Source organism: Lithobates pipiens, unplaced genomic scaffold, assembly GCF_037356315.1.
Source record: "Lithobates pipiens isolate NorthernLeopardFrog02 unplaced genomic scaffold, aLitPip1_a1.2 Scaffold_1, whole genome shotgun sequence".
Classification (NCBI taxonomy): Eukaryota; Metazoa; Chordata; class Amphibia; order Anura; family Ranidae; genus Lithobates; species Lithobates pipiens.
Window position 1 is genome coordinate 211,477,172 of NW_027507685.1, and position 17,689 is coordinate 211,494,860.

General features: G+C 48.6%; 1 protein-coding gene across 3 annotated transcripts in view; it reads left to right on the forward strand.

Moving 5' to 3' along the window:
• Nucleotides 1–17,689, forward strand: part of LOC143982687 (cytochrome P450 2C8-like) — a 55,167-nt gene that overhangs the window by 26,472 nt on the left and 11,006 nt on the right. For all 3 annotated transcript variants that reach the window (XM_077481623.1, XM_077481614.1, XM_077481632.1), the window contains one exon: nt 994–1,135. In XM_077481623.1, the coding sequence (XP_077337749.1) occupies nt 994–1,135 (142 nt within the window). The remainder of the gene's footprint in view (nt 1–993; nt 1,136–17,689) is intronic.

A 17,689-nucleotide genomic window follows, 5' to 3' on the forward strand; every position in this document is an offset into this window, starting at 1 on the left:
GGACTGTGCTTTTCACAGATGAGTGTAGGTTCACCCTGAGCACATGTGACAGACATGAAAGGGTCTAGAGAAGCCGTGGAGAACATTATGCTGCCTGTAACATCATTCAGCATGTCTGATTTTGGTGGTGGGTCAGTGATGGTCTGGGGAAGCATATCCATGGAGGGATGCACAAACCTCTACAGGCTAGACCAGCCTTTCTCAACCTTTTCAACTCAGAGGAACCCTTGAAATTGTTCTCTGGTCTCGGGGAACCCCTGCTAAAAGTTAGAAGTCTACAACTCCTGATACATTGGTGTGATGGTCAGTGGGAAGAATGGTCCTTACACTCGTGGTCATTGGGAAGAATTACCTCCTTACAAATAGCTAAAAAGATCAATGGTGTCAGTGGGAACTTATCTGAGAGGCAGAAATTGCCCAATGCTGAAGGAACCCCTAGGAACCTCTGGAGGAACCCTGGTTGAGAATCACTAGGCTAGACAATGGCACCCTGACTGCCATTGGGTATCGGGATGAAATCCCAGACCAGGTTGCACCTCAGTCTGTTCAGGAGCTCAGTGATGCCCTGGTCCAGATCTGGGAGGAAATACCCCAGGACACTATCTGTCATCTCATTAGGAGCATGCCCCCCAACGTTGTCAAGCATGTGGAGCATACAAACTACTAAGTACCATTTTGAGTTGCTGCGATGATATTTTAGCAAAATGGACTAGCCCGCTGCATCATTTTTCCACTTTGATTTTCAGGGTGTCTTTGCATTCAGCCCCCTCCCCCTTGTAGGGTGATCATTTTCATTTCCATTAAAAGATGTGGCATGCTTTAGTTTCTCAAACATTATCCAGTCCATATCAGTATAGATATCCAGCAAGATATTTTTCCCCATTGAGATCTGATGTGTTTTCAAAGCGTTCCATTTTTTTGAGCACTGTATATGCTGGAATTCTTCTTCAAGGTTTTCAGGTTTTCAGTATGTGATTTCTGTTTTGTTGTCAGGAAAAGGATAATCCCAACACAGAGTTTCACTTTGAAAACTTGTTCGTCACAGTGTTGAATTTATTCTTTGCCGGGACTGAAACCACAAGTACAACAATAAGAATTGGTCTGAGGATTTTGCTCAAGCATCCAGATGTCCTAGGTATGAGAGACCAGTCAAGTTTTAATTATCTTGCTGCAAATGCCGAACAATTAAAGCTGAAATTCAGCCTTTTTTCCAGCTTTTTAGCAGATCCTTCTCTGTGCTGAAACTAATTACTCACAATTCCCTACAAACTGGCATCTCCACAATATAAACCTACCTAAATCATCAACAATCCCCTCTCTTACCGATCTGTTACACCTCTCATTAGCTTTCTTTGCTATTAGTCCTTCTCAAGCTTTATATGACAGGACACAACCCTAGCATCCCTTTAGGCATTGTTAAGTAATTGATCATCATGTGGGTGGTGCCCAGGTGGGAAAGGAGAGGAGTGTGTGCTCATGCCCTTGCAGGCTGCCAGAGGCATATGTCAAAATGCAAGTGTAGCATTAATGCGATGCTCTCAGTAATGAGTGACACTCTTTACACAGACTGTAGTTTTATTCAATGGCACAGATCTTCTCCTTTATACATTGTACACTATAAATAACAGTCCCTCATTATACTTTTCCCCCTCCGTGTAGCATTTTGGAGCCAGTACCGCATGACATGCTGCACCAAACTTCACCAGCCCAGCTACTTGTCACCTCATCTTAGTGACACTGACATAAAAAATGAATGTTTCATCTCCACTTGTGATTCAACTTGTATCCCAGGAAGCTCTCTCTGTGCTTCAATACTTTGAGGCCTCACTCTGTTTTCCAGGACTTCCAGGCTGGATCCTTAGGATTAGGGATGAGCCGAACACCCCTCGGTTCGGTTCGCACCAGAACTTTCAAACGGACCCCACGTTCGTTACGAACGTTAGAACCCCATTGAAGTCTATGGGACTCTAACGTTCGAAATGGAAAGTGCTAATTTTAACGGCTAATATGCAAGATATTGTCCTAAAAAGGGTTTGGGGACCTGACTCCTGCCTCAGGGGACATGGGTCAATGCAAAAAAAAAGTTTTAAAAACGGCCGTTTTGGCGGGAGCACTGATTTTAATGACGATTAAAGTGAAAAAAAAAGTGAAATATTCCTTTAAATATGGTGCCTGGGGGGTATATGTAGTATGCCTGTGAAGTGCCACGTGTTTCCCATGTTTAGAACAGTCCCTGCACAAAATGACATTAAACGGAAATAACACCATTTAAAACTGCTTGCAGTTTTAATGTTATATCTGGTTCCTGCAATATGGTTGAAAATCATTCAGAAAAATGGCATGGGTAGCCCTCCCTGCCCATTACCAGCCTATTTGGGTCTTGTACGCATATTAACCACTTGCCGACCGCCGCACGCCGATGTACGTCGGCAGAATGGCACGGGCAGGCATAAGCACGTACATGTACGTGATTTGCCTCCCGCGGGTCGGGGGCCCGATCGGGCCCCCGCCCGGTGCCTGCGGCGGTCGGTTTTCGTTCGGGAGCGATCCCGGACGAGGGGACGGCCATTCATTCATGGCCACCCCCTCGCGATCGCTCCCGACGAATGGAAATCCCCGGTGACATCACTTCCTCTCCTGTAATGTAAACACAGGAGAGGAAGTGATGTATTCTCTCCTCCGTGTCGGTATTTTTCGTTCCGACACGGAGGAGAGCGGATCAGTGAGTTGCACCAACACATCCCACACACAGTAGAACATGCCAGGCACACTCACACCCCCCCTTTACCCCCCGATCACCCCCCCAATTACCCCTGCCCCCCCAGTCACAGTGACACCAATGTCATTTTTTTTTTTTTTTTTTTTTTTTTTGCATTGGTGTCATTTGTGACTGTAATAACTGTTAGGGCAGTTAGGGTTAGCCCCCTTTAGTTCTAATGTACCCCCCTAACCCCCCCAATAAAGGTTTAACCCCGTGATCACCCCCCGTCGCCAGTGTCACTAAGGCTGGGTTCACATTGCAGCGGTTTATGAGAACGAATGTGATTCGCACCGCACTGCAGTGCAAATCACATCCGATCTCTGTGCGATTCGAGTTCAGCCATTCGCCGCACCCGCCGCACCCGCCACACCCGCCGCACCCGCCGCAAATTCGCACGGGACCCTTTTTTTGGCCCGCAGCAGAATCGGATCGCATGGGTGTTCACACCATGCGATCCGAGTTTGCAGATCGCACTGCGATATGCGAACTGATCTGGGGGTGTCAGTAACATTTCACTGACACTCCCAGCAGTTCGCATAGGGCAGTGTGAACTGCCGCCGGGAGGCATGCGATGCGGGAACCCGCCGCGGATTCGCGGCGTTTCCGCATCGCTCCAGTGTGAACCCAGCCTAATAAGCGATCATTTTTCTGATCGCCGTATTAGTGTCACAGGTGACGCTAGTTAGGCAGGTAGGTATTTAGGTTCGCCGCAGCTTTTTATAGCGCTAGGGACCCCCATATACTACCGCATAAAGCCCCCTGATTGCCCCCTAGTTAACCCTTTCACCAGTGATCACCATATAACTGTTACAGGTGACGCTGGTTGGTTAGTTATTTTTTTATAGTTTCAGGGCACCCGCCATTTATTACCTAATAAAGGTTTAACCCCCTGATCACCCGGCAGGTGTCATTTGTGACTAATAACTGTTAGGGCAGTTAGGGTTAGCCCCCTTTAGTTCTAAGGTACCCCCCTAACCCCCCCAATAAAGGTTTAACCCCGTGATCACCCCCCGTCGCCAGTGTCACTAAGGCTGGGTTCACATTGCAGCGGTTTATGAGAACGGATGTGATTCGCACCGCACTGCAGTGCAAATCACATCCGATCTCTGTGCGATTCGAGTTCAGCTATACAGATAGTATGGCTGAATTCGTGTCGCACCCGCCGCACCCGCCGCAAACTCGCACGGGACCCTTTTTTTGGTCCGCAGCAGAATCGGATCGCATGGGTGTTCACACCATGCGATCCAAGTTTGCAGATCGCACTGCGATATGCGAACTGATCTGGGGGTGTCATTAACATTTCACTGACACTCCCAGCAGTTCGCATAGGGCAGTGTGAACTGCCGCCGGGAGGCATGCGATGCGGGAACCCGCCGCGCATTCGTGGCGTTCCCGCATCGCTCCAGTGTGAACCCAGCCTAATAAGCGATCGTTTTTCTGATCGCTGTATTAGTGTCACAGGTGACGCTAGTTAGGCAGGTAGGTATTTAGGTTCGCCGCAGCTTTTTATAGCGCCAGGGACCCCCATATACTACCGCATAAAGCCCCCTGATTGCCCCCTAGTTAACCCTTTCACCAGTGATCACCATATAACTGTTACAGGTGACGCTGGTTGGTTAGTTATTTTTTTATAGTTTCAGGGCACCCGCCATTTATTACCTAGTCTCACTAGTGTACCCCTAAATTTAGGGGTGTCTACTTTCTAAAATGGGGTCATTTGGGGGGGGGGGGTTTGTGCCATCTTGGCATTTTATGGCCTTCAAAACTGTAACGCCCTTAGAAAGCCTGAAGGCGGTGCTTGGTTTTTGGGGCCCCGTACGCGGCTAGGCTCCCAAAAAGTCCCACATATGTGGTATCCCCGTACTCAGGAGAAGCAGCAGAATTTATTTTGGGGTGTCATTTCACATATGCCCATGGCATGCGTGAGCAATATATCATTTAGTGACAACTTTGTGAAAAAAAAAAAAAGTTTGTAATTTTCCCGCAACTTGTGGCAAAATATAAAATATTCCATGGACTCAACATGCCTCTCAGCAAATAGCTTGGGGTGTCTACTTTCTAAAATGGGGTCATTTGTGGGGGTTTTGTGCCATCTTGGCATTTTATGGCCTTCAAAACTGTAATAGGTAGTGAGAAGTGAACTCAAAAAATTACGCCCTTAGAAAGCCTGAAGGCGGTGCTTGGTTTTCGGGGCCCCGTACGCGGCTAGGCTCCCAAAAAGTCCCACATATGTGGTATCCCCGTACTCAGGAGAAGCAGCAGAATTTATTTTGGGGTGTCATTTCACATATGCCCATGGCATGCATGAGCAATATATCATTTAGTGACAACTTTGTGAAAAAAAAAAAAAAAAAAAAAAAGTTTGTAATTTTCCCGCAACTTGTGGCAAAATATAAAATATTCCATGGACTCAACATGCCTCTCAGCAAATAGCTTGGGGTGTCTACTTTCTAAAATGGGGTCATTTGTGGGGGTTTTGTGCCATCTTGGCATTTTATGGCCTTCAAAACTGTAATAGGTAGTGAGGCGTGAAATCAAAAATTTACGCCCTTAGAAAGCCTGAAGGCGGTGCTTGGATTTCGGGGCCCTGTACGCGGCTAGGCTCCCAAAAAGTCCCACATATGTGGTATCCCCGTACTCAGGAGAAGCAGCAGAATTTATTTTGGGGTGTCATTTCACATACGCCCATAGCATGTGTGAGCAATATATCATTTAGTGACAACTTTGTGTAAAAAAAAAAAAAAAATTTTTTTTTTGTCATTATTCAATCGCTTGAGGCAAAAAAATAAAATATTCAATGGGCTCAACATGCCTCTTATCAATTTCCTTAGGGGGTCTACTTTCCAAAATGGGGTCATTTGGGGGGGTTTTGTACTGCCCTGTCATTTTAGCACCTCAAGAAATGAGATAGGCAGTCGTAAACTAAAAGCTGCGTAAATTCCAGAAAACGTACCTTAGTTTGTAGATGTGACAACTTTTGCGCAAACCAATAAATATACAATTATTGACTTTTTTTTTACCAAAGACATGTGGCTGAATACATTTTGGCCTAAATGTATGACTAAAATTGAGTTTATTGGATTTTTCTAATAACAAAAAGTAGAAAATATCATTTTTTTTCAAAATTTGCGGTCTTTTTACGTTTATATCGCAAAAAATAAAAATCGCAGAGGCAATCAAATACCATCAAAAGAAAGCTCTATTTGTGGGAAGAAAAGGACGCAAATTTTGTTTGGGTACAACATTGCATGACCGCGCAATTACCAGTTAAAGCAGCGCAGTGCCAAAGTGTAAAAAGACCTCTGGTCATTTACCAGCAAAATGGTCCGGTCTGAAAGTGGTTAAGGGGAACCCTGTACCCATATTAAAAAAAGGAAATGCGTGTGCCCCCCAGGCCCTATATACTCAGAACAGCAGTATACAGGCGGTGCAAACAAGACAGGGACTGTGTAGGTTTGTTGTGGTAAGTTGAATCTGTTTGTAATTTTCAACTGGTACATTTTTAAAGTGTAGCTCCAGTCAAAAAAACTATTTTTAAGCTTTTTGGAAAACATAGGGAAGGGTTATCACCCCTGTATAATTTGTTTTGTCGTCCATCTTTTTTCATCTCACTTGCTGCTGTGTCCTTGCGTTTGAAAGTAGGAGATGTTTGTAAGTTGGATGTTTGAAAGTAGGGGCTATATGCTCTGCAGAAATGGCGGAACAAGGTGTTGGTTTTGCCACAACATTGTAAGCCCTCAAAGTGACTCTTGGTGGGCGCTGGAGCGCCCTGCTGTGAACGATTATATCAAGAATTGTAATTACATGCCATTGTTGAACAGTGGTAGAAAAATTTACCTTTGGTGGTTGTGGTGCTGGTGCCACAACACTATAAGTCCTCACCGTTACTCTGGGTGGGCACAGGAAGGGGCCCTCCTGTGAAATATTATATCAAGAATTGTAATTACATGTCCCTGTTAAACAGGGGCAGAAAAATTGGGCCTTAGGCACTGGTGCCATCACACTGCAACCTCTGCCATATACTCTAGTTTTATTGCAGGAATTAGCCCTGCTGCAAAGCATTGCATCAAAAATTGTACTTAAACGCCCCTGTTAAACAGGGGCAGAAAAATTGGGCCTTAGGCACTGGTGCTGGTGCCATCACACTGCAACCTCTGCCATATACTCTAGTTTTATTGCAGGAATTAGCCCTGCTGCAAAGCATTGCATCAAAAATTGTACTTAAACGCCCCTGTTAAACAGGGGCAGAAAAATTGGGCCTTAGGCACTGGTGCTGGTGCCATCACACTGCAACCTCTGCCATATACTCTAGTTTTATTGCAGGAATTAGCCCTGCTGCAAAGCATTGCATCAAAAATTGTACTTAAACGCCCCTGTTAAACAGGGGCAGAAAAATTGGCCCTTAGGCACTGGTGCTGGTGCCACCACACTGCAACCTCTGCCATATACTCTAGTTTTATTGCAGGAATTAGCCCTGCTGCAAAGCATTGCATCAAAAATTGTACTTAAACGCCCCTGTTAAACAGGGGCAGAAAAATTGGCCCTTAGGCACTGGTGCTGGTGCCACCACACTGCAACCTCTGCCATATACTCTAGTTTTATTGCAGGAATTAGCCCTGCTGCAAAGCATTGCATCAAAAATTGTACTTAAACGCCCCTGTTAAACAGGGGCAGAAAAATTGGGCTGCTGGCATCACCCAGAACCAAAAATGTTCTTCCAACATATCAGCGGAGGAGGAAGAGGATAGACAATCAACATAACAGGACAGTCACTCAGCATCAGCATAGGCAGTCTTGAAGGGATGTGGTATTTCAAAAAAAATTATTCGGTTACATCAGCTTCAGGTGCTTGGTAGCTGTGGGTGATCCAAGACTGATTCATCTTGATGAAGGTCAGTCGATCAACTGATTCGGTGGACAGGCGCACCCTGTGATCGGTAACAAAGCCACCAGCAGCACTGAAGGTGCGTTCCGAAAGAACGCTGGATGCAGGACAGGCCAGTAGCTCAATTGCATACTGTGCAAGCTCTGGCCAGTGATCCATCCTCAAGACCCAGTAAGCCAGAGGATTTTCGGTGGGAAAGGTGTCCAAGTCTGACCTTGCCCCTAGGTATTCCTGCACCATGTAAATTAGACGCTGGCGATGGGTGCTGGAACCAATCATACCTTGGGGCTGCGGACTAAAAAATTGTCTGAAAGCATCAGTCAGACGGCCACCTTCTCCACCGCTCCTTCTGACCGATGCCTCAGCAACACGTTGTCCAGGACCAGGAGTTTGTAACCTCCCAGTCTCTGGGAACGCGTTGCACAGAGCTTTCTGCAAGGCCTCCCGGAGATGTCTCATCCTCTGCTCCCTCTGCGATGGCAAGATAAGGTCGGCAACCTTACCCTTGTACCGTGGATCAAGGAGAGTGGCCAGCCAGTAATGGTCCCTCTCCTTGATCCGAAGAATACGAGGATCCTTCCGCAGGCTTTGCAGGATCAGGGAGGCCATGCAGCGTAGGTTAGCTGAGGCATTCGGTCCGGAGTCCTCTGGGTCACTAAGGACAACATGATCCGCAGCTACCTCCTCCCAGCCACGTATAAGTCCACGTGTTTCTTGGGACTGTAAATCATCCCTATAAGACTGCTGCTGCTGATGCTGATGCTGAGTGCCAGCCTCCACCTCCATGCTGACACAATCATCCTCCTCCTCCTCTTCCTCCTCCTCACCCTCTTCCTGTGTGATGGGTGGCACAGCAGGAACACTGTCTGGATAAAGGGGGCCTTGAGAGGCAAGGAAGTCCTCCTCTTCCTGCCTCTGTTCTGCCTCAAGTGCCCTGTCCATTATTCCACGCAGCGTATGCTCCAAGAGGTGGACAAGAGGTACAGTGTCACTGATGCATGCACTGTCACTGCTCACCATCCTTGTGGCCTCCTCAAACAGTGACAGGACAGTGCATGCATCCCTGATCATGCCCCACTGGCGTGGTGAGAAAAAACCAAGCTCCCCTGACCCTGTCCTGGTGCCGTAGTCGCACAGGTACTCATTGATGGCCCTCTGCTGCGTGTGCAGCTGCTGCAGCATGGCCAATGTTGAGTTCCATCTGGTGGGCATGTCACATATAAGGCGGTTCTTGGGCAGGTTCAACTCCTTTTGGAGCTCAGCCAGCCGAGCACAGGCATTAAATGATCGGCGGAAATGCACACAGACTTTCCTGGCCTGCTTCAGGACATCCTGTAAGCCGGGGTACCTGCCCAAGAACCGCTGCACCACCAGGTTAAGGACGTGAGCTACACAGGGCACATGGGTCAGTTGTCCCTGTCGGAGGGCGGAGAGGAGGTTGGTGCCATTGTCGCAAACCACCATTCCTGGCTTAAGCTGGCGTGGCGTCAACCACCTCTCGGCCTGCCCCTGCAGAGCTGACAAAACATCCGCCCCAGTGTGGCTCCTGTCCCCAAACAAACCAGCGCAAGCACGGCATGGCATCGTTTTGCCTGCGTACTTGCGTAGCCCCTGGAACGCCTACGGAGCACCGCTGGTTCTGAGGACAGAGCACTGGAAGAGGCCATGGAGGAAGAAGAAGAGGAGGGGGTGGAGGAGAGAGGTGTGTCACAACCAATAGTAGCATTTTGGAGGCGTGGTGGCGGAACAACCTCCAACACTACTGCACCTTGTCCTGCATCCTTCCCAGCAGGCAGAAGAGTGACCCAATGGGCCGTGAAAGACAGGTAACGTCCCTGTCCATGCCTGCTGGACCATGAGTCAGCGGTAATATGCACCTTACCGCTGACCGCCCTGTCCAGCGAGGCAAGGACATTTCCTTCCACATGCCGGTAGAGAGCCGGAATCGCCTTCCGTGAGAAAAAGTGGCGTTTGGGGACCTGCCACTGAGGAACCGCACATTGTACAAACTCACGGAAGGGGGCCGAGTCTACCAACTGAAAAGGCAGCAGTTGAAGTGCTAGCAATTTAGCCAAGCTAGCATTCAACCGCTGGGCATGTGGATGGCTGGGAGTAAACTTCTTCCGCCGGTCCAGCAGCTGGGGCAGGGACATTTGCCTGCTATAATCGGACGTGGATGTACCACTAGCAAAGTTCCCGGAAGCACTTGGCTGTGACACACCTAATTCTACACCTTCATTCCTCTCAGAGCAGGTTTCAGAGAGGACTGAAGGTCTAGTGGGGTTGGAGATGCCAGCTGATGAGGAGCAAGGAGAGGTCCGCTTTGTTCTTTGGTGTGGGTCTTTGAGGTACGCTTGCCAACGAGCTGCATGCCAGGTCAACATATGTCTGGTCAAGCATGTGGTGCCCAAGCGGATGATGTTTTGGCCACGTGAGTAGTGATGGCCGAACGGTTCGCCCGGCGGTCGTTTCGCGGCGAATTTCCGACTTTCGCCGTCCGCGGGTTCGAACGCCTTTTTCCGTCGTTCGCCCCGGCGGACTTACGTGTTTAATGTATACAAGAACTTTAACCTTTCGTGACACGTTTATCATGTGTTACAGGACAACCAATTGAGACATGACAGCTCATGGACACTTGGACATTCCCCCTAACCTATAAATACACCCGATCCGGTGGCCATTTTACATTCTTTCTTCTGTCACTGTAGGGAAAGGATCCTGTGTGGAGTAGGGACAGAGAAAACGCTAGCTATTTGGTACACAAAAGTTCTTTTCAGGACTGGTATAGGTGTTAGGTCAGCAGCCTGAGTTTCTTTTGTCAGTTTAGATAAAGGGACAGAGCGCTGTATGCTGCTATTTTAGGGACAGCTCAGCCAGATTAGTCTTTCTTCATCATCATCATCATCATCATCATTAGCTGTTACTATCAGGTCCACAAAAGAGCTGTTCCAGCTAATCGTTCCAGCCTACTCTTTTTTGCCAATTTGTATAGGGACAGGCAGGAAGCAGTGTTGTCAGGCAGTGAGGATAATTTTAAAGACTTGCTGTTACTATTAGTTCCACAAAGGTTCTTTTCAGGACTGGTATCAGTGGTACGGTAATAGGCTTGTACACGTATAATATTCTTTCTTCCAAATATAGAAAGAATATTATACTTGACTGCTGCCCTTCTGCTGCAGTCTGCTAATCATTCACAACTCACTTGTTCCACAAAGCTCTTTATCAGGACTGGTAACTTGGTCTGTCTAGGGTGCTACGGTACATAGGCTTGGGTGCGGTACAGTCTGCTGTTCTGTAAGGACCGCTATCGGTCCACAATACATAGGGTTGCCGTGCACTACTGCTGACCGCTGCCCTATACTGCAGCAGTCCTTCATTGGTATAGGGACTGACGTACAGTCTGCTAATCACTAACACACAACCTGCTTGGTCCACAAAAGTTCTTATAAGGACTGGTAACTTGGTATAGGGTGCTACGGTACATAGGCCTGAGTGCAGTACAGTCTGCTGTTCTGTAAGGACCGCTATCGGTCCACAATACATAGGGTTGCCGTGCACTACTGCTGACCGCTGCCCTATACTGCAGCAGTCCTTCAGCGGTATAGGGACTGACGCACAGTCTGCTAAACACTAACACACAACCTGCTTGGTCCACAAAAGTTCTTATAAGGACTGGTAACTTGGTATAGGGTGCTACGGTACATAGGCCTGAGTGCAGTACAGTCTGCTGTTCTGTAAGGACCGCTATCGGTCCACAATACATAGGGTTGACGTGCACTACTGCTGACCGCTGCCCTATACTGCAGCAGTCCTTCAGCGGTATAGGGACTGACGCACAGTCTGCTAAACACTAACACACAACCTGCTTGGTCCACAAAAGTTCTTATAAGGACTGGTAACTTGGTATAGGGTGCTACGGTACATAGGCCTGAGTGCAGTACAGTCTGCTGTTCTGTAAGGACCGCTATCGGTCCACAATACATAGGGTTGCCGTGCACTACTGCTGACCGCTGCCCTATACTGCAGCAGTCCTTCATTGGTATAGGGACTGACGTACAGTCTGCTAATCACTAACACACAACCTGCTTGGTCCACAAAAGTTCTTATAAGGACTGGTAACTTGGTATAGGGTGCTACGGTACATAGGCCTGAGTGCGTTACAGTCTGCTGTTCTGTAAGGACCGCTATCGGTCCACAATACATAGGGTTGCCGTGCACTACTGCTGACCGCTGCCCTATACTGCAGCAGTCCTTCATTGGTATAGGGACTGACGTACAGTCTGCTAATCACTAACACACAACCTGCTTGGTCCACAAAAGTTCTTATAAGGACTGGTAACTTGGTATAGGGTGCTACGGTACATAGGCCTGAGTGCGTTACAGTCTGCTGTTCTGTAAGGACCGCTATCGGTCCACAATACATAGGGTTGCCGTGCACTACTGCTGACCGCTGCCCTATACTGCAGCAGTCCTTCATTGGTATAGGGACTGACGTACAGTCTGCTAATCACTAACACACAACCTGCTTGGTCCACAAAAGTTCTTATAAGGACTGGTAACTTGGTATAGGGTGCTACGGTACATAGGCCTGAGTGCAGTACAGTCTGCTGTTCTGTAAGGACCGCTATCGGTCCACAATACATAGGGTTGCCGTGCACTACTGCTGACCGCTGCCCTATACTGCAGCAGTCCTTCAGCGGTATAGGGACTGACGCACAGTCTGCTAAACACTAACACACAACCTGCTTGGTCCACAAAAGTTCTTATAAGGACTGGTAACTTGGTATAGGGTGCTACGGTACATAGGCCTGAGTGCAGTACAGTCTGCTGTTCTGTAAGGACCGCTATCGGTCCACAATACATAGGGTTGACGTGCACTACTGCTGACCGCTGCCCTATACTGCAGCAGTCCTTCAGCGGTATAGGGACTGACGCACAGTCTGCTAAACACTAACACACAACCTGCTTGGTCCACAAAAGTTCTTATAAGGACTGGTAACTTGGTATAGGGTGCTACGGTACATAGGCCTGAGTGCAGTACAGTCTGCTGTTCTGTAAGGACCGCTATCGGTCCACAATACATAGGGTTGCCGTGCACTACTGCTGACCGCTGCCCTATACTGCAGCAGTCCTTCATTGGTATAGGGACTGACGTACAGTCTGCTAATCACTAACACACAACCTGCTTGGTCCACAAAAGTTCTTATAAGGACTGGTAACTTGGTATAGGGTGCTACGGTACATAGGCCTGAGTGCGTTACAGTCTGCTGTTCTGTAAGGACCGCTATCGGTCCACAATACATAGGGTTGCCGTGCACTACTGCTGACCGCTGCCCTATACTGCAGCAGTCCTTCATTGGTATAGGGACTGACGTACAGTCTGCTAATCACTAACACACAACCTGCTTGGTCCACAAAAGTTCTTATAAGGACTGGTAACTTGGTATAGGGTGCTACGGTACATAGGCCTGAGTGCGTTACAGTCTGCTGTTCTGTAAGGACCGCTATCGGTCCACAATACATAGGGTTGCCGTGCACTACTGCTGACCGCTGCCCTATACTGCAGCAGTCCTTCATTGGTATAGGGACTGACGTACAGTCTGCTAATCACTAACACACAACCTGCTTGGTCCACAAAAGTTCTTATAAGGACTGGTAACTTGGTATAGGGTGCTACGGTACATAGGCCTGAGTGCAGTACAGTCTGCTGTTCTGTAAGGACCGCTATCGGTCCACAATACATAGGGTTGCCGTGCACTACTGCTGACCGCTGCCCTATACTGCAGCAGTCCTTCAGCGGTATAGGGACTGACGCACAGTCTGCTAAACACTAACACACAACCTGCTTGGTCCACAAAAGTTCTTATAAGGACTGGTAACTTGGTATAGGGTGCTACGGTACATAGGCCTGAGTGCAGTACAGTCTGCTGTTCTGTAAGGACCGCTATCGGTCCACAATACATAGGGTTGCCGTGCACTACTGCTGACCGCTGCCCTATACTGCAGCAGTCCTTCAGCGGTATAGGGACTGACGCACAGTCTGCTAAACACTAACACACAACCTGCTTGGTCCACAAAAGTTCTTATAAGGACTGGTAACTTGGTATAGGGTGCTACGGTACATAGGCCTGAGTGCAGTACAGTCTGCTGTTCTGTAAGGACCGCTATCGGTCCACAATACATAGGGTTGCCGTGCACTACTGCTGACCGCTGCCCTATACTGCAGCAGTCCTTCATTGGTATAGGGACTGACGTACAGTCTGCTAATCACTAACACACAACCTGCTTGGTCCACAAAAGTTCTTATAAGGACTGGTAACTTGGTATAGGGTGCTACGGTACATAGGCCTGAGTGCAGTACAGTCTGCTGTTCTGTAAGGACCGCTATCGGTCCACAATACATAGGGTTGCCGTGCACTACTGCTGACCGCTGCCCTATACTGCAGCAGTCCTTCAGCGGTATAGGGACTGACGCACAGTCTGCTAAACACTAACACACAACCTGCTTGGTCCACAAAAGTTCTTATAAGGACTGGTAACTTGGTATAGGGTGCTACGGTACATAGGCCTGAGTGCAGTACAGTCTGCTGTTCTGTAAGGACCGCTATCGGTCCACAATACATAGGGTTGCCGTGCACTACTGCTGACCGCTGCCCTATACTGCAGCAGTCCTTCATTGGTATAGGGACTGACGTACAGTCTGCTAATCACTAACACACAACCTGCTTGGTCCACAAAAGTTCTTATAAGGACTGGTAACTTGGTATAGGGTGCTACGGTACATAGGCCTGAGTGCGTTACAGTCTGCTGTTCTGTAAGGACCGCTATCGGTCCACAATACATAGGGTTGCCGTGCACTACTGCTGACCGCTGCCCTATACTGCAGCAGTCCTTCATTGGTATAGGGACTGACGTACAGTCTGCTAATCACTAACACACAACCTGCTTGGTCCACAAAAGTTCTTATAAGGACTGGTAACTTGGTATAGGGTGCTACGGTACATAGGCCTGAGTGCAGTACAGTCTGCTGTTCTGTAAGGACCGCTATCGGTCCACAATACATAGGGTTGACGTGCACTACTGCTGACCGCTGCCCTATACTGCAGCAGTCCTTCAGCGGTATAGGGACTGACGCACAGTCTGCTAAACACTAACACACAACCTGCTTGGTCCACAAAAGTTCTTATAAGGACTGGTAACTTGGTATAGGGTGCTACGGTACATAGGCCTGAGTGCAGTACAGTCTGCTGTTCTGTAAGGACCGCTATCGGTCCACAATACATAGGGTTGCCGTGCACTACTGCTGACCGCTGCCCTATACTGCAGCAGTCCTTCAGCGGTATAGGGACTGACGCACAGTCTGCTAAACACTAACACACAACCTGCTTGGTCCACAAAAGTTCTTATAAGGACTGGTAACTTGGTATAGGGTGCTACGGTACATAGGCCTGAGTGCAGTACAGTCTGCTGTTCTGTAAGGACCGCTATCGGTCCACAATACATAGGGTTGCCGTGCACTACTGCTGACCGCTGCCCTATACTGCAGCAGTCCTTCATTGGTATAGGGACTGACGTACAGTCTGCTAATCACTAACACACAACCTGCTTGGTCCACAAAAGTTCTTATAAGGACTGGTAACTTGGTATAGGGTGCTACGGTACATAGGCCTGAGTGCAGTACAGTCTGCTGTTCTGTAAGGACCGCTATCGGTCCACAATACATAGGGTTGCCGTGCACTACTGCTGACCGCTGCCCTATACTGCAGCAGTCCTTCATTGGTATAGGGACTGACGTACAGTCTGCTAATCACTAACACACAACCTGCTTGGTCCACAAAAGTTCTTATAAGGACTGGTAACTTGGTATAGGGTGCTACGGTACATAGGCCTGAGTGCGTTACAGTCTGCTGTTCTGTAAGGACCGCTATCGGTCCACAATACATAGGGTTGCCGTGCACTACTGCTGACCGCTGCCCTATACTGCAGCAGTCCTTCATTGGTATAGGGACTGACGTACAGTCTGCTAATCACTAACACACAACCTGCTTGGTCCACAAAAGTTTTTATAAGGACTGGTAACTTGGTATAGGGTGCTACGGTACATAGGCCTGAGTGCAGTACAGTCTGCTGTTCTGTAAGGACCGCTATCGGTCCACAATACATAGGGTTGCCGTGCACTACTGCTGACCGCTGCCCTATACTGCAGCAGTCCTTCATTGGTATAGGGACTGACGTACAGTCTGCTAATCACTAACACACAACCTGCTTGGTCCACAAAAGTTTTTATAAGGACTGGTAACTTGGTATAGGGTGCTACGGTACATAGGCCTGAGTGCAGTACAGTCTGCTGTTCTGTAAGGACCGCTATCGGTCCACAATACATAGGGTTGCCGTGCACTACTGCTGACCGCTGCCCTATACTGCAGCAGTCCTTCATTGGTATAGGGACTGACGTACAGTCTGCTAATCACTAACACACAACCTGCTTGGTCCACAAAAGTTTTTATAAGGACTGGTAACTTGGTATAGGGTGCTACGGTACATAGGCCTGAGTGCAGTACAGTCTGCTGTTCTGTAAGGACCGCTATCGGTCCACAATACATAGGGTTGCCGTGCACTACTGCTGACCGCTGCCCTATACTGCAGCAGTCCTTCATTGGTATAGGGACTGACGTACAGTCTGCTAATCACTAACACACAACCTGCTTGGTCCACAAAAGTTTTTATAAGGACTGGTAACTTGGTATAGGGTGCTACGGTACATAGGCCTGAGTGCAGTACAGTCTGCTGTTCTGTAAGGACCGCTATCGGTCCACAATACATAGGGTTGACGTGCACTACTGCTGACCGCTGCCCTATACTGCAGCAGTCCTTCAGCGGTATAGGGACTAAGAGTTTTGTCACAGGGTGATTTAAAAAATGACAGGCAGAGGAAGAGGCAGGCCCTTCCGCAGGGGTGGTAGGGGTAGGGCAGGAGCAACAGCCTTGAGCCAAAGTGGGAAGTTGCAGAAGGTGCGTTCAATTACTTTAAAGGACGCACCAGACTTGGTTGAGTGGCTCACTCAGCCTTATTCTTCTGCACCCTCCTCATCCTCTCGATCTGCACCCTCTTCTTCACTCTCTGCTATGTGCACCCCCAAAGACACTACCACCAACAACACGACCACCACCACCACCACCACATACCTTCCGCTTGAGTCACTGGAATTATTTTCCGATCCATATCAAGAGGACATTTCTGATGCGCAGCCACTCTTGGTATTGGATCAGGAAGAGGAGGTAGCAACAAGCGCTACTCAGCAGTCTGACGCCAGTACCCAGATCAGCCCAAGGAGGAGGTTGGTCCCCGGTGTTGCTGCCTACTCTACTTATAGCGGTGGGGAAGGTGACGTTGATGATGACGTGTCTAGTGATGTCACGTGGGTGCCCACAAGAGAGGAAGAGGAGGGGAGTTCAGAGGGAGATATGGACCAGCAGATAGGGAGGAGAAGCAGCAATGACTTACATTGCACAGCAGGGACAAAGCAGACTGCAAATGTATCAGGAGCGAGTCATCGACCATGTACGGTCACATCTGGCGCTCCCAGGACACCGGCACATGGCTCCGCAGTGTGGGCTTTTTTTAACGTGTCCGCTGCTGACAATAGCGTTGCCATCTGCAATCTTTGCAGTCAACGCGTTAGTCGCGGTAAGCCCAATACTCACCTAGGGACGACCGCCTTAAGAAGGCACATGAGCAGCCATCACCGAGCCCAGTGGGAGCAACGGAACACACAAAGCCACACTGCAGGCTCTCACCGTCCAGCCTCGTCTTCTACTTCTCCTTCTCCTCTCTCCTCACAATTGTCCTCCACTCCACCTTCCATCACGCCAAGCTCACATTTTTCTGCAAAAAGGCAGGCTTCCGTGGGCCTAATGTTTGAGCGTAAAAAAATGATGACGCCGGATAACCCTCTTGCCCAACGGTTGGCGGCTGGCTTGTCAGAACTCATAGCCCGCCAACTACTGCCATATAAACTGGTGGACTCGGAGGCCTTTCGCAA